The 22,732-nt window shown below is 38.6% G+C and overlaps 1 protein-coding gene across 1 annotated transcript; it reads left to right on the forward strand.

Annotated features, from left to right (window-relative positions):
• Window positions 1-533: 533 nt before the first annotated feature.
• On the forward strand, window positions 534-20,973 carry LOC114922695 (maestro heat-like repeat-containing protein family member 6). Its single transcript, XM_029284506.1, has 15 exons — window positions 534-674; window positions 1,581-1,733; window positions 4,851-5,005; window positions 6,693-6,861; window positions 6,982-7,151; window positions 9,732-9,866; window positions 9,952-10,066; window positions 10,939-11,082; window positions 11,857-12,027; window positions 12,338-12,493; window positions 13,730-13,819; window positions 15,419-15,521; window positions 16,923-16,988; window positions 17,773-17,881; window positions 20,910-20,973. The coding sequence occupies exons 1-15, from the start codon at window positions 534-536 to the stop codon at window positions 20,971-20,973; spliced, it is 1,941 nt and encodes a 646-aa protein (XP_029140339.1).
• The last annotated feature ends 1,759 nt before the right edge of the window (window positions 20,974-22,732 follow it).

The following is a 22,732-nucleotide window of genomic DNA, read 5'->3' on the forward strand; positions in this document are numbered from 1 at the left end:
GTAATCCTCAACTTACAACAATTCGTTTAGTGACCATTCAAAGTTACAATGGCACTGAAAAAAGTGACTTATGATCATTTTTCACAGTTATGACCTTTCCAGCAGCCCCACAATCATGTGATCAAAATTCAGATGTTTGGCAACTGGTTCATATTTATGTCCATTGCTGTGTCCCAAGATCATGTGATCACCTTTTGGAGAAGCCAGATTCACTTAACAACTGGGTTACTAATTTATCAACTGCAGTGATTCTCTTAGCAATTAAGGCAAGAAATGATGTAAAATGGGGCAAAATTCACTTAATAAATGTCTCACTTAACAACATAAATTTTGGGATCAATTGTGGTCATAAGTGTATACCTATAGTGTACAGGTTTTTATGAAATCCTTATTTCAGGGATTTTGTTTCCAAATCCCACAGGGTTTAACTGAAAACTCTCCTCATCCAATTCACCATTGCTTTAGCCAAAAATAATTTTAGATATTCTTCTGAGATGCAACTTCACAATCTTTCATTCTCTCCTAGAGCAGCTATGGTTATAAAAGAAAGAACAGAGAAGACCAATGGCCCACATCTGAGACTGAACATGCCCTTTGCCAGTGAATCAGATTTTATCTGCTTTGATAAAGCTACACAGACCTCCTCTGAGGACACATTAGATGATCCATTCCAGGTGAAGGCAAATCCATATACAGCTCTCATATTTGTGCCAGGAAAAGAAAAATACTATGTGTGGAAAACAAGAAGCAGACTACAAGAGAAATGTCCCAGTCAGGGTTGGAATTTAAGAACTTCCTTCTGGAGGAAAAACACAAAACAGGGATTACAGACTTAGAACATCATGAGAGTATCTCCTTGAATCCGATTACAGAAGAATGTAATGAGGTACAATCTATGAACAGGAAGACTATTAATTCCAAAAGTCTTCTGCTTATGCTCCAATTCTTCATACTTCACAGCTACTATGCAGCAGTGGAAGTGTACACTTTCCCAGTTCAGTACATTAATACTGAAAGCTATTAATAAAATTTAAATTAAATCAAATACAGTTTTAATCTATTTCAATCCACTTTTTTAGAGACCCCATCTGTGTTTTGGAATATGGCTTCTAGTATCCTGCTGAAAGACTAAATTTGGTTCTTAGGAAAGCTGTACACATATACTGCCTTGAGGCACAGTTTTCTATTTATTTTAAGACATTTAATTTCATGTTAGATCATCATATACACTATGTACACTTCAACTAGCATTCTCCAGTTTGCTGCCCAACAGCTGTGTTGGAATTCAATCCCCATATTTGCTAATCAGCATATCTTGTGGTCGTATGATTAGGCATTATGAGAATTGAAGTCTCACACAACTGTCAAGCTTTATATGGGAGAACCCAGCAATAGACATAATGTTATGGTCCAGAGCTAATGGTTAGGGTGACATGTCCAAGAGTTCTCCTTGCAGCACTGAATAAAATTTAATAAAAGCACAAGCTAGCTCTGCCACTTTCTTAAGAATTGCAGATATTTACACCTATCTCCAGTTATAAATAAGTGCCCTATAGTGGCCTCTTCTCTGTCTTTCTCAGAAACCTCTCAAAACTGATCCAACAGCCACCATTACCGGACAGATACTCTTGGCAGTGGCTAGCCTGCGGAACTCGGACAGAAACAATATCCAGGCAGCTGCAACTATGCTGAATTCTCTTTTAAAGAAAGAGAAGAACAAATTAAGGGGAAAGGTAAGACAAGTTGAGTCTCATTGTCAAGTTCTATGTTGATTTGATGCTCAGATTCACTCTGCAGGTGTTTTGAAATTATTCCTTGTCCTAGAACTGCTAGTTTAAATAATAGCAAATCAATTTGCACCATTTTTCAATAGCAACTAACCTATTCCATTTTTCCCCAGTGGTATCTACCTCCATAAATGGCCATCACAAGTTGCTTACTGCATTATTGTTTCTTTAAATTGAACATCATATTACAGCATAATTGCTGTAAAAACCAATTTTAGTGAGCCATCACTATAGTGACATTCATGAAATAGATGTTAAGGTGTTGGGCACTGCCACAACTTAAACCTCTAAATAAAAATAATTCTTGGCTCCATTTTTTGAGAAAGGTATAGTTTATTAGAGATAAGTGTATTGCAGTAATGCAAAGCCAGAACTGAGAATCACACACCAAAATCCCTAAATTCTACTTTTCACTCCCTTAACTGTATCTCATTGCCCACCCCAGTGCAACCAATCAGGTTCAGGCAAGATGTTTTCCTAATGGTCAGTCCAACTGTATTTTGGGAAGCGGCGCTTCTCCTTCCAGCTGGATGATGTTGAGGCAGCATCTTGAGGAGATACAGCATTTACTTTCATTTCCTGAAGCATTCCCCCCTTCATTCCCTCTCCCCACAGTTCATGGCAGTATGTCACCACCTAGCAGCGAAGCGCAAGCAAGCATAAGGTGGCAGCTAACATTAAGGAGGCATTGATTATCAGTAAAAACTTTATCATCATCAGAAATACCTATAATTCTGAGTTCCCTAGATGTAGCTGGGTGCAATTTTATTGTCCAACACTGAGAATTCTAGAAACAAAAGAATATTTTCCATCTAATATTATATAGTAATTCACTGATTGTAATCTGTATTCTGAAATACAACTCAGAACTGCAATATTATTCCAAAGTAACAGGATTCTTTGTTTTATGGACATGTCATTCATATTGCTAAATCCTAACATGATGGAGATAGTCCTACACTGGGAAAAGTTGTATTGCAATAGTTAAAGATCTGGATAAGTGTTCCCTAGGAGAAATGCTCTGAAAAATATTTTGTGACTTTAGTCAATTAATACACACTTTTCAATTAAATAGGGTGCAGTTTATCTTTCGAGAACTTCCAATTCATCAGTTTTGGTCCATATTTTTTATTTTTCCTTTTGTTGTCTAGATTTTCAAAACTTTCATCAAGAAGCCTTACACCAGTCTTTTCACTTAAGGGACTTACGCTGCCCAGTGAGGTGCCCTCTAATTCACGTGTCTGCAATAACAATAAAAACAGCCTGTATCAAAAGTGTACTAGAAGGCAAGGAGGTGCCATAAGAAGTCATGAGCTACTCCACTTCAGAATCCATTCTTTTTCTTCAAATACTATTAAGAGTTTTGAAGAAAACCTGAAAAAGAAATGGAAGTGCATCCAACCCATTTCATGTTAGTTACTTAATCTCTTTCCAAGCCAAAGCAAATAAATTTATAAAGCCAAGTTGGAAAAATTATAGGGAGGGTTCATCAAAACACAAGAAAGTTTTTAGGTATCAATTCACCCTATTTTGTTCAGTTTGTCATTGGAAGCCGGGATGACCTGCAGTAAGAATGTTAGTACAAACCAGAAACACAACCAGTTGCACAAAGTCTATCGGTATTGTAAGGCTACATTAACAGAATCTTGCAAGACTGAAAGGATCTTCCCCTTCCTTTCTTTTTATTCTCCTGAAAACGAGGGAGACTCCCATGTCCTTCCTTCTTCTGTAGGCTGAGATATCTTTTACATGCCAGCTGTCCAACCTATGACTCTCCCTCTTATTTCCCAAGGTCATTCTCACATATCATTACAAGGAATAATGGATTTGATGGAGTTTTAGTCAATACCATTCCAAAGAGCATACCATCTTTATTCAAATATATTACATCCTTCTTCTTCCTCTTCTTCTCACAAGACACAACATTTCTTCTTCCATTTGTTCATTCATTTTATTTGCTACTCAATGCTCTTTACCATTTGACCTTCTAACACTATAAGTTACAATCTTCAACTTGGCATTGTCATCACCGAATGAAGTTCCATAGATTGACCTCCACTGCCTATCATGCTTTGGTCATGCTTCATTAAATTTGTTTTAGTAGACTAGGTTGCCAGCTATAGACATGCTTGTGACACATGCAGCATTCTACTAGTAATGGTAAAGATACTAATAATCAATGTTGGCACATTTTTAGTATGCCACAACAACAACCATATCCCAATTTAATTTTAAGCATACTTATGCTATTTGTTGCAAGCCAGGATCTCTAACCTAAAGATTAACTTAGAAGTAAATCTATAGTTGTTGTTTTTTTTCTGCCTTAAGTGCCGGCTGCACTCCTTAACTTTCCTTTCTAGCCAGTAGCTAATTCTTAAAGGGGAATGTGCTCTTTTAAGCTAGTTCACTCAGCAGTTTGTCTTTTCTGTCTCTGGAAGCTTTTCCTTGTTTGATGAATATATGGAAGAGAGAAAATATGGGAGGGGGATTTCAAATTCTTCCTTCAGAAGGAGGTGGGCATGAGAAAGAGGGAGGCGGGGAGGGAGGGAGGGAAGTCCCACCTTAGCACTTGGCCACCAGCAGCCCTGCCATTGACTTTGCTTGTCAAAAGGTTGCAAAAGGGGATCACATGACGCTGGGACACTGTGACCATCATAAATATGAATCAGTTGCCAAGCATCCAAATATAAATCACATGACCCTGGGGCATGCTGCAATGGTCATAAGTGTGAAAAATGGTCATAAGTCATTTCAGTGCAATTGCAACTTTGAACAGGGTTGGTTTTTTTTGGTCATCAAGTTTTTGACACCCTGCTAGGTGGTACTCGAATATTGCCATATCCTAAAAGTGGTACAATCGGTGAAAAGGTTGAAAAGCCCTGACTTACAGTACACTTATTAATCTCTAAGATTTTTTTTCCTAAGGACCATTTTTCCTAAGAAGTACCCAGTCTTATCCAGATGCACAGAGCATTCATTCATATTTGAATGAATAAATTATGTTAAGGACTAAAAACACAAGAAAATACAACCCTTGACAATCCCTTTTTTTCTCCTTTGTAGGTGCCAGAAATCATAGATATTATTTATTTCCACTTGAATGCTATCCAGGATCGCAGTGCAAGAGAAGCAGCAATAGGAGCTGTTTGCCTGCTGGTTGAAGCACACACAGATGAGGCCATCTCAAGCCTTCTGAGACTCTCACTCTTTTGTGACAGGTTGGTCTAGTGGTTGAAGTGCTAGATTAGAAGTGAGGAAATCCGAGTCCTGGTCCTGTCCAAAGACCTGTCCGTGTAGTCACCAGAAGTAAAAATTGCCTCAAAGGCACTGAAAAAAAAAAAGAGTGGCAGGCTAATTATTATGACAAGTATGAGGGGGAAAGGTTTTCTTCTGATAAAGAGATGGGCTGAACTGATAACAATACCAATGACCCCACCATTTTAAATACTCTGCCATATACACTTTTATTACTGGAATACTATAGATAAATGCACTCATTTCTCTCTTATTTATTGAGTTACTGATGACTCACTTCAATTGTTGACCTGACAGTGAGGAATGCTAAGGCAATTGTCAGTCTCTTTATTTGGTATCAATGGATATGTAATCAAAATACAAGGGTTCATTCAAATCTACAAGCTTGGGGCATGTACTTATGATGAGCCAAGCCAGTAGTCTGGAGAGCCCTCATCTGGTCATAATTTATCTGCACTGCCAAGACAAAAATGAGCATTAGAGGAAATTGCTTTATGCCATAATCAGATGCATCCACAATTACTAGCAATGGCTCTCAAGAGATTTCAGTAGGAATCTTTTCCATGCCTACCTGAAACTGCCAAGGACTCAATCTGGAATTCTTGGAATGCAAAGGAAGATTAGGCCAGAACTGAACATTATCTTCTGAGTTGATCATATAGATTGGACTGTAAAAATTTCATCTTCTGAAGAATTTCATGTTCAGTCTTGGGCTATTGCCTAATTCGCAATTTAGAGCATTTTCTGGAATCATCCTATATTTCTTGTGCCAACAAAACTGTAAAACAGACAAGCTTTAGGTTGGCACAACAATGATTAGACAATACTATAAATCATTAGTTGGAATGCAGTCATAAATAAGAAGAATAGCAATGTTTCAAAGCAAGTTGCTGAAAAATGTGTAGTCTAAGAATTAATCCCCGATGATCACCTTTGGATAAACTTGAATTTGGTTGCATGATATAAAATTAAATTCAGGGCAAACTGCATCACAATGCTGGTTTCTGGGATTGTTGATTTCAAAGTGCTACATTATAAGATTGCCTCCTGGAGATCCACCCACACAAATTGTTCAGTGAAGATGAAACGTTGGCTTTATTGACACAAACAGTTGTATGTTATTTGTCTCCTCCTGCATTATTCAGCTGAACTTTCACGAGCCTTCGGTGTATGCTTCAGCAGCATGGAGTGTGCTTGCTTCGCCGCTCCAGTTATTAAAAAGATGAAGCAGGGACCAATTCACAAATGTATAAGGAAAAGAATGCTGGGAACAACAAAGCAAAGTGGATGAGTGAAAGGCAGCATCTGAGCTGGCTTGTACAATCTGGATCTGTGGTTACTGAAGACAACAGTGTCTCAGATTGGGTGAAAAACAGTGACAAGAGGCTCTTTTAAAACTTTTCTAGCCGTAGTTTAAAAAGTAAATCACATATGTATTCTCTGGGATCTTTAGTAGCCAATAGATCTCCAGATGTGCAGTAAGTTTCTCTTTTTGTCTGCATTTGTGCCTGTAATTTCATCTCAATAGGTCTGTCTCTCTGCCTTTCTCTCCAGCTCACATTTATCCCAAACTAGGTTTGAGAAGAAATCAACAATAGGTGTTTTTTCTAAAACAAAATAATTGTGTCTTGTTTCCAATTTCAATTGCAGACATGTTACTCAAATCTGGGAAACCCTGGGCCAGGCTAAACAACCTGTCAGACTCCAGGTCCTTGCCAAACTCCTTGAAGTCCTAAAAAGAAGACCCAGCCTCCACAGTGAGCCTCTGGGCTCAGACCTAAATTTCAAGGATAATAATACTTCCTTTTTCCCTTTGGCTGTGAGTTTTATTCCATGGTTATTTACTCATTTGAGAATCCAAATAATGAATGATGCATGTTTGGCAGACAAGCACCAATTTGTCTAGAATTTATTGTGTTTATATACATTCTTTTCTCAGGCAACAAAGGCCCTGGGCATAATATTTAAAGATAAAAGGTGCAAAGTGCCTATGAATAGCTTTTATGTGTCTGTGATAATTTTCCTGGTCATTCAACTGCACTACTTGGTGAGCTCTTTAGATGCTGACTACGGGCAGGAGGACATCCTCAAAGCATCGCACTACATAAGGTAACTAATGGGATATAAAAAAGGTAATATCGGTGTTAGACATTACATAATAAACCTTTGTTTCTATTTCATAAGGGCAGAGACTTGTAGGGATGTACATCAGCACAAGAGAAATTAAAATGTTCCCCTAGAAAATTCCTTAAACTTGAAAGAATGGTAGTCACATGTTGTGACTAATCATAAATTATGGCTGAACATTAAATACATTGAGAAGTAAGTTCCAGAAACTGGAAAAATTGGAGAAAGGACAGAAAAGGTGAGAGGCTTTTTGAAGGATTCTTTCAGAACTCTTCTGAATGTTTCTCCTAAGCCTTCACATCTCCAGTGTTGGAACAGTTTTGTTCTTCTTCAGAAGTCAGATGAGAAGGAAGATGGGAGGTTAACATCTTTCTTGAATGTTCTCCCATCTTTATTGGACACCTTTCTTCTCTTTTAATAAATTAATAGAACTCATCACTTCCACAACACTGGCTGAACAGAGATGACATGGCCTTCTAATATCATTAGATTTATAGCATTTAAAGTGGCATTTTATTAATGAGATATGTGGTGTGTCACCCTTTACAAAACTTCTTTTCTTCACTTCCGCGCACCTGCTACAATCACTGCTGAGAATTTGTTTGGATTGCAGTGATGTGTGTGTGTGTGTGTGTGTGTGTGTGTGTGTGTGTGTGTGTGTGTAGAGAGAGATTGAGAGACAGAGACAGAGACAGAGACAGAGAGAGAGAGACAGAGACAGAGAGAGAGAGATACAGAGACAGAGAGACAGAGAGAGAGAGAGACAGAGACAGAGAGACAGAGAGACAGAGAGAGATGAGGGAAAGGCAGTCAGTTTGATGTAGTAGCTAAAATACTGGACTGGAAACTAGAAGACCAGGAGTTCTAGTCTTCCCTCAATCCAGCCTGTCTCACAGGATAATTGTTGTAGATAAAATAGGAGGCAGGATTATTATGTACAGTGCCTTTGGTACAAATAAAGGTTGGATATAAATAAATCTAATAATGAATAAATATATACAAAGATTTTGAAGCAAAAAGTAGTATTTCTAGCTCAACCTTGGCAGCCTGAAGATGTCTGGACTTCAACTTCCAAAATTTTCCAGCCAGCATTCTGTGCTAAAAAAATCAGGATACTGGTGGTATTTAAACACTGAAGATATACACTTAAATCCATGTGGACATACACACACACACGCACACCACTAAAAATGTAAAATGTAAAGACATACTAAACATACTAAAAATGTATTTCATTTATTCATATGCTGAAGCACAGTAGTTTCAGTAGTTTCAGCACATATCAGTGTTCAAAACTTGTCACCAATTTTCCATGTGAAATGCCATTAAATATATGGGTTATTAAATATAAAGTCATTAAATATAAATAATTCATGTAATTATTAGCTGAACTAATTTTATTTAATGTAACTAAATGTTACTTTTCTTTGTTCCTGGACCCATCTGCTTTTCAAATATGATCCCTGGATTACCACTCAAAGACCAAGTGGAATCCACAGTCCAAGAACAAAATGCATCCCGATATAGCAATTTACTACAAACACAAATGACAGGAATTTTCAGAAAAAAATAAGTTCTCATATAGACTGAGAATGTTATTCCATTTTCATATGTCTCCAAAATTATACTGGCTAATAAAGATTTTGCTTCTTGAACACTTTTGGATATATCTTATAGATTTTTGGCTGCTAATCACACACACACACACACACACACACACACACACCCTGTAAACACACTGTTTTATAAAAAATGTGTGTTCTGCGATTTCTTCTTATATTTTAAGTTTACTAATTTCTTTGCACTCTGGCCATATGCATGTTTCTGGGTGAGACATATACAGACAGATGAGATAGCTAGAAGAGAGAGACATGCTAGAGGATAGATAGATAGATAGATAGATAGATAGATAGATAGATAGATAGATAGATAGATAGATAGATAGATAGATAGATAGATAGATAGATAGATAGATAGATAGATAGGCAGGCAGGCAGGCAGGCAGGCAGGCAGGCAGGCAGGCAGGCAGGCAGGCAGGCAGGCAGAGTGCTTTTTTTGTCATAAAACGCACCGGAACGGAGTTCTGGCACCTTTTTCGACAGATTTTCCAAGTTTTAAAAGTAACTTTTGAAAATTTGATGTTTGGTCCACGTGGACTTGAATCACCCTGTCGAGCGTAGCAGGTTGGCGGCAAAATCATTAAAATGGTGCATGCAGGCTGCTTGTGTGTCAAGTCCGATGCATGCGTACTTCGTCTGCACTGGTTATGATTTCTTATATTTTAAGTTTACTAATTTCTTTGCACTCTGGCCATAAACATGTTTCTGGGTGAGACAGATACAGACAGATGAGATAGCTAGGAGAGAGAGACCGTGCTAGAAGAGAGAGAGATGATATAGAGATAGATAGATAGATAGATAGATAGATAGATAGATAGATAGATAGATAGATAGATAGATAGATAGATAGATAGATAGATAGAAAGATGATAGTTTCTTTGTGAAACTCGTGAGAGATTCCCTGTACTCCATCAGTCAAATACTTTTCTTGACCTTAATTCAGCTGTACCATGGAAACTTTAAAAGCCTTGATTAAAAGGGAGAAGTCATCACAGACATGTTTTACGAGTCTCACAGAAAACTGGGATCTTCTGTCTTCACCAGAGAATTACGTTGAAGGTGTTCTCCTCTTGGCCAGGTAAACCATAGAAAAACAAACAACCTCATGGTAGAGTTCACCATGATTGTGATATGTAATAATTTAATTAATGTTGTTCTTCTAGAGCTCTTGTCAAGAATCATCATGGGCTTGACTATGCTGTGTTTACCAAGGTGATACCATTTCTCCATCATGGAGATGACCAACAGAAGCTAACAGCAATGGCCTTTTTCACTGCAGTAGGTTTATTTCCTCCTTCATGTAGCTGCTTGGGGCAGATAAAGGATAAGTACCTGGGAGAGAATATGCAGCCCTAGCTGGGAAATTACATACAAAACTCTGAGCATTCAGGGGGATGGAAGTGGGGGGAGGGAGTGTTCCGAAAAGATCAAGATTGTGGCCTCAATCAGTGCCACACACACAAAAAGGGACAAGGTTTTACGCATGCAGTGGTGACTGCTATCCTAATATTTTTGATTGCCCCTAAATATCTCTGTGAGAAGGTATGACAATTCACTGTTGATATGCATTTATGGGTTCATTTATTCAAAATTCATTTACACATCAATTACTACATTCCTGTTCCAACTAGCTAAAATCTGTAGGTCTTACCACCTGCCCATTTGGCAAACTAATATTCTAATTTTCATCCCAGCCTAAACAGAATATGGTAATGTTATAAAGAAAACATTATAAGGAGAAACCCAAAATTCTAAATGGAATTCTTTTTCTTAGGTCATCTCAAGATTATATGCCAATATTTCTGTTGTTCTTTCTATCCTGTAGCATTGCATGGCCTTTTTAATTCTTCAACCAATAAATGAACAAACTCCTAACACCTCACTTGCTACTTTTTATTAAAGATCATGGATGTAGAAGGGGGAAATAGAAGCATCCCAGAGAGGGCAAAAAGGTCATGATGGTGATCATGACATAGAGCAAAGTCCCTAGACATACCATTTAATTGAGCAGTGATGGCCACCATCTTGACTTTCTTGATCCTCCTTCCCTCAAAATACAGCAGATTCCATCTTTATCATTCCACAGCTAATGGGAAATAGGTGAAGTGCTCTGATTTTCTGCCACATATTTACTGATTTATGTTGTTCAGCTTCTTTCTTCTGAGACGACCTATACAGTGCTACAAAAGCATTATATCTTGAGTTTATTAAAGAGTTGGCAGATTGATTCAAACCCAACCTATCGCTGGCTCAGTCTTCATGGGATGAGGAATGTAATTCGGCATCTGCAAAATGTGAGTGACAATGATTCCCCACCACCACCACTGATTGAACCTGGTATATTATTTGTATGTTTGAAGAAAACTTTAGCTTCTGAATGAGGTTAACGGATGAGTTATTTCTGAAGAAATTAAGCCAGTTTGGTGCCTCCTTTGCTTACTGATACCCTGCTGGAACCATTCAGTCAGGCTACTGTGAATAATGTCTTAGTCATTTCTTATCTTGAATATTGTAAGATTCTCTGCATGTAATTGCCTTGAAAAGAATTTGGCAACTTTAATATGTTCAGAATGTTGCAGCCAGTTTTCGTCTAGAAGGCAAATATATGGCTGATATTATTACTCTTTGGGATCAACTGCATTGATTGAGCTATTTATTTCTAAGGACAATTCAAGCAACTGTTTTTCATCCATAAAACACTAAGTTTCTTTGAGCCAGATCACCAACCTCCTGCCTTAGAAGTGAGATTGAAAGTCCATTTAATGATTGAGGGAAATATAAATCTCATTGGTAAATAAATATTCCATACAAGTGTCTTTACCCACCTCTTCAAGTATTAATAAGGTGGCAAATGCTTTTGCATTTTGGTTGTCTAGTTCTCTAGAAGTCCTTCTTTGCTGCCCACAATTTTGAGAAGAATTACATCTTAAACTTTCAAGCCCTAGAAAAAAGTTTTATTATATTTAGCCTGCACATTGCTGACCTGTTCAAGAAGACAGATATCAAATTATATCAAATAGACAAATGTACACACATACAAAATGAATTGAGTGTTGATGTCTTTTCAGAGGAAAGAACTCACATCGCTAATCCTGAGTATACTTCCAAACTTCAATGATTCTGATGAGAAGGTGACATTGACAGCTTTTGAGGTCGTAACCAAGGAGGTTGCACACCACAAGTATGCCAACCATGTACTTCTAAAGATTGTCAAACAGCTTCAGCCATTCTTGGTAGATGTAAGTTTAGAAGACGTTATTCATTCACATGAGAGAGGGTTTTCAAGCTGGGACAGTAAATAGAAAAATGGTGGATTTGGGAAATCTTTAAAAATATGTTCGATTTTGCTTCTATTATAAGAGAAATACCCATAAAGATCTGGCATAAAGCATCTCCCCTTCTTCTCATTAATAAATTCAGTTATTTTATGCCACTTTTCCTTAGGAAGGAGAAAATAGCCTAAAAAACTAGATCTTCGTTTTGCTTCCAAAGTTGATATTTACCAGTCTGATAGAAATTGATGTATTTCCTTTCCTTCTGAAATTCCAGAGGAGGGACAATATATGTTGTGCTGCAAATCAGCTGTTCCAAGACATCTTCAAAACTTTGGACACAAAAGACAAACCCTCTATGCAGGATCAAGTTCTCAATAGTATTGTAACACTGATGCTAAATCTAGAAGATCCACATCAAGATGTGACAAAGGTAAATCAAGTACTATATATTTTCCCCTCTGGTTCAAGCGATGATGGTGGTGGTGGTGGTGGTGGTGGTGGTGATAGCAGCACAAACATCATGAAATGATGACACAAACTATGTGAACATTGTAAGATAGATGAACATTACATCCTCTGTTTTTGAGCAATGGCATTGTGATGTATCTGACATCACTTTCTCTCTGGGTCTCTTCTATGAATGCCCATAACAGGGACATAAGCAGAGGGATGTCAAGAAAATCAAGATGCAACCACAACTGCATGATCACAGCCCATCTATTTTTACAAGTGTCACAAGTAAAAAAAAGGGGAAGCAGGGCTTCCATTGCACAATTGTAGATGCTGTCTTGACTTTAACACTTACCTTATAGACTCCCCTACATAATACACACCCTGAAACCTCAACATAATAAAATATAATGCTCAAAAAACTTGAAGAATGTCAAACTTAAAGAATTGTCTTATTTGAGAGAAGGGAAAACAACATCTTCAATATGAAAAATGTTTTGCTTATGGGTTTAAAATTATGTATAGCACGTTTTTTAACATAGTTGTAACATTTTTCAGGTTGCCACTTTGGTTTAATTTAAAATCATTTGCCATAATAAAGGTCAGAAACTTCCTTCTCAATTTTAAAGGTCAAACAGACTAAACTTTCCTGAAAGAAATAGCAAACTATACATTGTAGTGCAGTGGTGGCGAACCTATGGCACGGGTGCCAGAGGCAGCACTCAGAGCCCTCTCTGTGGGCACGCGCGTCGTCACCCCAGTTGTAGGCCTTCAGCTGGGTTTTATAAAACCTTTTCGCTTTAGGCCTCTGCCGCCGTGTGCAAAAAAAAAAAAAGATTCAATCAGTCAATTTCAACTTCTTGCGGGGAAAAAAAAGATCTTGCAAAGTTGGAATTGATTGAACTTTTTAGTCCCACCCAGTCTGCCGTTACCACTGCAGCCACGCCCAGTCAATGGGCCACACCCAGCCAATGGCCACACCCACCCGGCATCTGACGATGCATAAGTGGGTTTTGGGTTGCAGTTTGGGCACTCGGTCTCTAAAAGGTTCGCCATCACTGTTGTAGTGTATCCTGGACACTTTCTCTTTATTATCTGGAAAAACATTTTGCTTGTAATATCTTGATAAAGAATGTTCTTGCCTTTCTTCTCTGTTATTTTTCAAATCCTGATCTATTCTCTCTGAGGAATATTTTTATTTTCTCTGGATTTCAAGTCTCGTACTAACAGTTTAGAACTTTGCAAAACCTTCTTGGGATGGACAGCAAATGATGAGAACTTTTGGAACGTGCTCTGTAAGCATCTGGTGAGGCCATTAAAATATATTGGGCTCTTTTTGTCATACATTGTTTTTATCTTTTGATTCCAAATCATTGAGTAAAGATAAAGAAGAAGTGAGAGGGGGGGAAAGCTTCCTTTGTATAGCATGCATGCTTCCTAATAAGTAGTCTTTGAGCCATTTACCCTACAACAGTTTTCCCAACTAAGTATGTATATATTCATAGCTATCATTTTTCCTTTTCTTGGAGGAAAGATTTCTCTGTGCACCACTCGGGCAAAATGCTCACCAGAAGCCCTGCCCATCGTACAGAGCATATACTATTGAAGCATATTGGTTTTATCCACCTATCCAATAGCTCTCCCCCACCTTTGATAGCCCCAACAAGTTGTGCAAGGTAATCACATTATCAGAATCTTTCCTAGGCAAGGAAAATTCAACATGCATAGTCTAAGGCTAATCAATTACCAGATTTTATTCATATGCACTGAATTTTACAGTATAATATATTCACATGTGGGGTCTTGACATGGCTTGTCAGAGATACATTTCAAGAGACGCTGTTATAGGCATTAGATGAAACATCCTAAGAGAGTATCATTCTAGTGCTGCTTTCTCCCATCCAGTATCTTTCAGACATGTTAGGGCAGGACTTTTCAACCGGTGTTACACATACCACCGGTGGTACTTAGCACTTGGCAGGTGTTACGTGACCCCTAGCCAAGTATAGCAGGAGAGGGAAGGAACTAAAGCGGCACAGTGCAGGCCTGGAGGAGACCAGCTGGAATTGCAGGGCTCGGTAGAAGCCTCAGGATCTGCACGCATGGTTGCATGCTAGTTAGAACTTCCGGCGCACCTGGAAGAGAAAAGGAGAAGGAGGGCAGAGATAGGAAAAACTATAAAGGAGGCAGGTTTTAACGAGAGAGGGAGAGGAAAAAAACACACCCAAAGAGAAGAGAGGACAGGAGAGGAGAGGAGAGGAGGCTTTTGTTAGCGAAGTGGTGAGGAGAGAGCGAGTGAGCGGCCTTTGCGAGCAAAGGGTGAGTGAAAGAGTGAGCAAGGGGCTTTTGCGAGCAACGTGTGAGTGAAAGGGAGCGAGAGAGAAGCTTTTGTGAGCAACGTGAGAGTGAATGAGAGCAAGTGAGAGGTTTTTGCTAGCAAAGGGTGGGGGGGTTGCGAGCGAAGGGTGAGAGAAAAAGGAAAAAATGAGGGGGAGAAGGAAAAAAGAAAAGGCATTGACTTCTAAGTTCCACTGCTGCAGTAAGAAGGAAGCTTTAACATTGAACCTCAACTTTTTACTTTTCCATAATATTATAAACTATCCATTTCTATAACAATAAATGAATCTAATCAGTAAAGTCCACCCCCCCTTTTTTTTTTAGTCATCAAGTTTTTGACAACTTGCTAAGCACTGGTGGAACTCAGATACTGTCCTGTCCTAAAAGTGGTACAATCTATGAAAAGGTTGAATAGCCCTGTGTTAGGGAATGCGCTCTCAAAATATCTTGATGGCAATAAGTTGGGGAAGAATGGCCTAACCCACTGGGAATTTCAATTGCATTCTTACCATATCTGGCTGACTACATTGAGGAGTGCTCTTTAACATGGATCAAAATTATTTTCCAGGTTAAAGAGTATCCTGGAAAACTCCGGGGCTTCTTGGACCAAGCACAGGAATATACTCAGAGCCCACAACAGTCTTCAAGGATTGCAGCCGCCACATTTATAGGTTATATCAATAAAATTATTTATATTTCCTTTTTCCCCATTCTTCCACAGGTCCCAAGGCTATTTCATTTAATGGTCAGGATAGCTCACCTATTTCTTCTGATGATTCATAAATCATATAATCATTGCTTGCATTCATGAGCAGCTTAATAAAAATTTACAGCAGTAAGTTCTAGGTATTTCTAGAGATCATAGATTTCTGTCAGATCAATTGCTTTCAAATGGTGTTCTGAAGAACGATTAAATCATCAGGATCCTTCACTCACATAATTTCCAAGACCTTAAAAGATTCTCAAAGACCCCTTTTGATTCACATACCCAGCATTTGAAATGTATGGTACAGGAGAAACTAGAGAGACTCTAGAATAGCAACATGATACCCTTCAAATATGTTGAAAGGATGACTTCTAAAGTTCCCATCTAGTATGTCCTGGTAAAGGTCTGACTTTGCCCAAGCATATCATGGCTATAATGCTGTTCCCATCCCAAATTAGCAGTGGAGAGACCCACATTCTGGAAAACCTTCCCAGGGATGTTTGCCAGGACTGCTTTGTTAAGCACATAATAATGATTGTAAAGACCTTCAAGCTGCAGTCAGCCACCTAGGGTCTGTTTGTGTTATTTTGCTGTTTTCATTTTATTAATCATTTCTTGGAGTCACCTTTGGGCTTTGAAGGAGCTAAAGTGTAGAGTATCATCATCACTGATGATCTGCAATACAGTTCATTGCCATCTGTCTGTCCTGTCTCTCAGTCTATCCATCCATCTGCCTATCCTATACAGCTGGAATTTCCTGACAATCTGACATCCAACCACAGGCTTGATTTCATCCTGCTTAGACTTTTCAGGATCAGCCAAGATTGGGTACACATTATCCACTTGCTTAGAAACTAAAAATAATATAACAAGCACAATAAATACATTGGTCTGAAATGGGACAACTCACCGCAGCCAACTCACCATGGCCAACTCACGACAGGACAACTCAACATGGCTAACTCGCCACATGACAACTCACTACGGGACAATTCAACAATTCAATTTAATTATTTAAAATAATTTAAAAATAATTTTTTTTGTCATTCACATTTCATTTTGCCCCTCCTTTGGCATCCTTCCTTTAATGATTCATTTCCACTAGTTCTTCAATATTAGTTAACTCTTGTCCCATGGCGAGTTCGCTGTAGCTAGTTGGCTGCAGCAAGTTGGCTGTGGTAAGTTCGCCGTGGTGAGTTGTCATAGACCCTGGTCAATCAGTGCAGTTGCCAAATAGAACCTAATTATTGCAGAACATGATGAGAAACATAAATAGTAAGCCTCGCCTCCAGGAAGCAGGAGGAAATGTAAGTTAAGATAATGAAGGTGTGCCTTTTGATGTACATTTAATCTAACTTATCTTTAGATTCTATCTTCCAGCACGTGGAATCCAGCCATTTGCAAAAATCAGAAGTCGACTACTTGAGGAAAGGTGAATATATTAATATTTTTTATGATATTGAGGGATTTTCTACTGTTACCACTGAATTTACCTTCCCATTGCCAGCCACACTGATAAAAAAAGACAATATGCAAATAAATAAGATTCTGTTGAAAGAATGTGCATTCAAAAGCCTTTTTCCAACAGCATTAAGACACTGCTGCCTGTTCAAGGTTACATATTCCAAATCAAGCTGTTGCTTTCCTAATGTTGTTTAAAGAAATTATTTAAAAGAGTTGCATTCTTAATTAGGGTTGCCAGGTCTGTTTCCAAAAAATAGTGGACAAGCGGGGGGGGGGGGTTAAGTAGTAAAAAAAGTAGACTGTACAGCTTTAGATTACGTACCATTTCATCATAAAGCTTTTGAATAAAAAAATGTCCACTATTTTGTGAAAGAAATAGTGAACATAATGTGAAAAAAGTGGACTGTCCACTCAAATAGTGGACACCTGGCAACCCTATTCTTAATATGCCCTTTTGTTTTCCTCACTCCATCCCTCTGCAGAAGCCTGTGGCCTTGTTTAACTTGCCACAAATCCTCTTTTTTCTGTAGTCCACAGATAACTGACTGGGGAATGGCCTTCTTTATATTCCATATCACTTACCAGAGTGGTGGGACGCTCCCTTGCCAAGGCAGCAATTCCCAAACTAAGTTTAGACACTTCCTCACAAATCTATCCCTAGCCAAACAATTGGGCTAACTAACCAGAAACAAACTTGTTCATTGGGTTTCCCCCAGGTCTGCTTGTTTCACAGCCCTTGCTCTTTGTTTTAGCTTTGAGGTCTTTTCCATCTGAAAGATGTTCTGTCCCAGTTGTTTCGGAACCAGAGAAAGTCTGCAGGTATTGCCCAGATCTATTCAGATGTTCCCGTTATTTCCCAAGGTATGCTATTTTTTCCATCTGGAGTATTGAGGTGAAAAAGGAATAAAGGCAACCTTTATAATGGGAAGATGGAGAAGAAGTATTTAACATATGAGTTTGTTCTTCTGGTTAAGTCATGATATGTTTTCTTTGGTTTTGGGTGATTGTGTTGCATACAAATACAGCCATCAGGATTTGTGAACTGTAATTAATAGCTTCACCCAATGGGCAAATACAGAAAATTGTACCTTATATAACAAACTATCATTAACCAACTCCTTTCTTAGTACAAACCATAACTTGCTGCTTGTTATGCCACCCAAAATTAGCTGTGTGACTCTGCCAACCACAAGTTTCCACCTACTTTATCTATGAACATGGCAGACTTATGAGTTATAATCTTTCCCCAAGATGTAATCTGACTGTAAATGTATAGATTTTCTGCAGCATGTAATCTCGGTTCTTAGAAAATCTGTATGCTGTCCCAGTCTAGATCCTGTGTGTCTCACCATTACATCACCCAGATCCACAATCCATAAAACAATTCACAGCAAGCAACAAAATCTCTCAACTAAAAATGGCAGGAGGGAAACAGGCCATGTAGATAAAACACCTCCAATTCTCCATAACCAGAGATTTAGGCATCTTCCCAAAAATTGGTAAAATGATAGGGGTAGCCTAATTTCAGAGAGCAGTTTGTTCCACAGGATGGGAACAACCAGATGGCCTGTTTTCAAACTTCCATGCCTCTCACTGCATGATGGGGGGGGGGGGAATCTTCCATGTGGAAGAGAGATTTTCAGGTAAAAAGGACTTAAGCCACATAACTTTTTTGAAGCTGACTGGCAGCCAATACAGCTCCCTTAGGATAAGCATGCTATCCACAGCCAGCCAGCTAGCTAGCTGCATTTTGTATTAGTGGGCCTTCTGAGTCTTCAAGCGGAGCCCCACATAGAGTAAATTATAGTAGTCTACAGGCAAGAGGATATGGGTATGAATAACTGTTGTAGTATAGGTACCTAATCACTACCCAGATTCTCACTTTGTTCCCTTTTCTTGCTGGTTGTGTGTTTTTCAGATCCTGTATTTGATGTCTGAAACTGAAGCTAATATTCATCTGAATAAAGAATACTGTATGAAATGGCATGGAAGAATATCATTCTGGATCCCTTTGGTAGGATTAGAGCCGATCCATGCAGCTACCTTGCCATGTTTTTATTCTGACCCAGCACTTGGGGGAAATCATATCAATGTAAATCATGTGGCCTTCACAGTAGGCCCTTTCTATGCATCTGAATGGGCTCCAGTCCTGCTGCTGTCCGTACAGCCCCTTCATGTGATGCAATCAAGGCATCTTCTAGCAAAACTTCCCCAACTAAAATTTTGATATCACCAACCATACAAAAAATGACTATAGTTCAAAAAGTGTGCCAGGGTGGTTAGATTTTCCAGGCCCTCAGGCCAATGATTTTCCTCCTTCTCTCAAAAGAATAGCCAGCCTGTTGATCTAATCAAACCAAGATAGCAGCTAAGAGTTTATCTTAATGGTGACACTTAAATTTGTGCAGGTCAGTTGTAGCTGCTGCCCTTGGAGTTCAAGAAAGAGATATATAATTCCTTCACCATTATTTTTTGTCTGTTGATTATCAATCGGCCAGCCATTAGATGGCAGCAAAGAAAAGGAGGGTGGTCTCTCATGTCTGCCATCTACTGGCCATCCACATTCATTCAGGTGAGATATAGCTGCTAAATAAGTCTACTTCAAGAACTGGAATTTGATATTTGTGTCAAATCACAACTCATCTATGATTCTAATTATATGATAGGGAGAGAAACATTAAGGTGTATGTGAGAGCCATACCTGTACCAGGATGAAGTGAAATTATTTTTTAAAAAATCCATAAGGAAAACCTAAGAAGTCAGGGATCTACCGATAAAAGTGACCCGGGAAGTGAATTCCATGCCACATAGGCTACAGACCCTGAACAGAAGAGTCGTTTCAATTGTCCTTTCCGTTACATGCACTTCAGCTGCCTCCTCCATGCACAATGTATTGTTGGATGCATCTTCCAATATCTCAGGGAAAATACTTTCATGGCAGAACCCCACGAATTGGCTTCAACCTGCCAATATAAGATTGAAACTCTATTATGAGGACAATGCTTGGCAAACAATAAATGGGGCACCTTTGCACAAGTTCATAGGCATTTCCCTGCCGGCCCACCCGTATTTTGAGAAGAAGCTGGTTTGGAGGATAACGCTTAACCTTACTGAGACAGCAGTGAAGATCAAGAAGGTAAGCTTCACACAACATGTTAAGTCTTCCCTGGATGCTGTCCAGCCATGATTTCCATTCCGTGAATTCCCCAGCCAGTCTAACCATAGCTAAGAACTCTGGAAGTTAAAGTCCACACATCTGTAGGAAGCAAGATTACTAAAGGCTATATGAAGCATGTGATTTGTTTGAATTTAGCTTAATATAGGTTGCAAACTCAACCAACCATGCTTATTCAATAAACTATGGTTAAACAAACTGGAGCATAATCGTTCTTTGGCATTCTCATATTGGAAACCAGGTTGTCTTCTAAATGATAGTCAAAACTCTCCTTAAGACCCCAGTGCTTCAGCATTTCCTTCTAGCAGTTTGTTAGCAGCATATAACTATCAGCATTCAGCAACCTGTCCCCACACTCAGACTGAGAATATAAAACCAGTCATCCAGTTGATTTATATAGCAGGGGAGAGAAACAAACTGAATAAAATGTGATGGATTATTACAGAACACAAAGAAAGAGAGAGGCAGGAATGAGAGTACACAGCTGGTTTTTACACACTCGTGGAAAGGTCTCTTATTCATAAATAAACAATGCTTATTTGTGAAATGATTGTAATGAAGACTTGACATTTTTAATAATGAGCTGGTTCAGGAAGCTGTACTTTTGAGTGAAGGGTAGCTGTCCTAGCAATGGAGTGTGAAATGGAAGAGTTTAACTTTTTTGATTGTTTTTCTCATTAAAATGGCAACTTTTCTGCTTTCTTCTCCATGTAGCAGGATTGATTCCCTAGAAGTCTATGACATGGGATATGGTGGAGATCTTGCTGGAAAAACATGACTGACATGGCAGTTAACCACCTCCACTCTATCACTGGTTTGCTCCAACTCTCAGCCTCCAGAAATTACTACCATGTTTAAAAATGGAGCACAATTCCCAAAGTTTGAGTGCAATTCAACTACTTTTTTCTGAAGGAGCAGGAACAGTTTTTTTATTATTTTTATTATTCTGCCTGAACAATGTCTAGGTTGTGGCATCATGAGTAGTACCATAAGGTACAAGTAAAAACCCAGTCTGGAAATACAAGAAGCAATGAGGGATTTTTGGGCCAGAAGGAAAACAGTCAACAGTACATTTATCTGTAAAATAGAAAGGATGTCGCTAGAGCCATTCACCTGATATGTGTTCTCCAGAGCAATTCAAATAACAGAGACTTGCAGTAATTACTAAACATGACCTTTTCAGATAAAAAGTTACTTGCATATTCATTTCATTTGTGCACTATCCTCAGTGCACAAGGTGGAACAAAAAGTTTGCACTGCTGTTTCTAATACTGCCTAATGAGCTTTTTATTGTCTTCATAAATCCACAGCAGCAGGAGCTTGTAAATCGCTTTGCAGACAATATTTTTCACAGAACTTAAACTTCAGAATTAGCCCCCGAATAATAACAACCTGCCAGTACACGCCACTGATAATATATGTTTACAAACTTCACTCAAGACAAAGTCTGCCAGCCATTTCTCAAGAACACCAAGGCAAGTCGCCATTTCAGTTCTTTGATTTGGCTCCAAGGAAATAGAAATTTTGTTTACAGATGATATGCCTTGGCATGTATCCTGAAAGCTTGCAGCTGCTGGCAGAAATAATGTGGCTTTGGAGGAACAGAAATAGAAAAACTGAGAGGGGGGGGGATACCATATCTTTATTTTCTGTCCTTATGTCTGTAACCTAATTTTCTACACAGCAGTAGCAATAGCACTTGGACTTATACACCGCTTCACAGTGCTTTACAGCCCTCTCTAAGCGATTCACAGAGTCAGCATATTGTCCCCAACAATCTGGGTCATTATTTTACTGACCTCGGAAGATGGAAGGCTGAGTCAACCTTGAGCCAGTGAGACTTGAACTGGCAATCAGCAATCAACAGAATTAGCCTGCAATACTGCATTCTAAACACCGTGCCACCAATGGTCATTCAAGAATATAAAAGAAGTTAATAGAATATAACTACATCACATTATTAAAATATTATAATAAGATGTGACTTACAAAAGCTGCTTGGGACCTCAAGCAAATAAGTTATTTTTCTTCCCCAAATAACTTTGAATGGAGCTGAATCTGAGTCTTTGTGATATAATGAAGTAATGAAGTTCATGGGAAAAGGCTTTATGTGGTATCAGTCCATTACCTGAGACAATAAAAGGAATGAAATCACTATCCCATATTGTATTGATGCCCTGCTTAGTTCCAGCATTTTGGTCAATAACTAACTAGATGCTTCTGGGATGTTTCCAAGCAGAACAAAAGATCGTATCTGCCGTTCTTTATTTTTCTCTGGCAATTGGTATTTGGAATCCTGCTGCTCCCAACATGGAGGTAACACTGAATTCCAAGAGTAGTAGTTCTTAATAGCCCCTCTTCCAATAATTTACTGGATCTTATTTTAAAGTTAATGTAAGTTAATGACTGTCACTGTATCTTGTAAAAATGAATTCTCCAGATTTGTAGTGTGTGAAAAAGCACTATTTAGGATCTGTTTCTAAGTTTCCTTCCAATCAGTCTCATTAGCTGATCCCAGTCCTAGTATTCTGAGAGAG

This window comes from Protobothrops mucrosquamatus, unplaced genomic scaffold (assembly GCF_001527695.2).
Source record: "Protobothrops mucrosquamatus isolate PMUCROS unplaced genomic scaffold, P.Mucros_1.0 scaffold664, whole genome shotgun sequence".
Lineage (NCBI taxonomy): Eukaryota > Metazoa > Chordata > Lepidosauria > Squamata > Viperidae > Protobothrops > Protobothrops mucrosquamatus.

Bases quoted from the DNA above. Each gene is read 5' to 3' on its own strand.
- LOC114922695 (XM_029284506.1), top strand. From the start codon at position 534: ATGGTTATAAAAGAAAGAACAGAGAAGACCAATGGCCCACATCTGAGA. The intron at 15,522-16,922 runs GTTATATCAATA...ACTTATCTTTAG, and splicing joins TGCAGCCGCCACATTTATAG to ATTCTATCTTCCAGCACGTG. The intron at 16,989-17,772 runs GTGAATATATTA...TCTTTGTTTTAG, and splicing joins AGTCGACTACTTGAGGAAAG to CTTTGAGGTCTTTTCCATCT.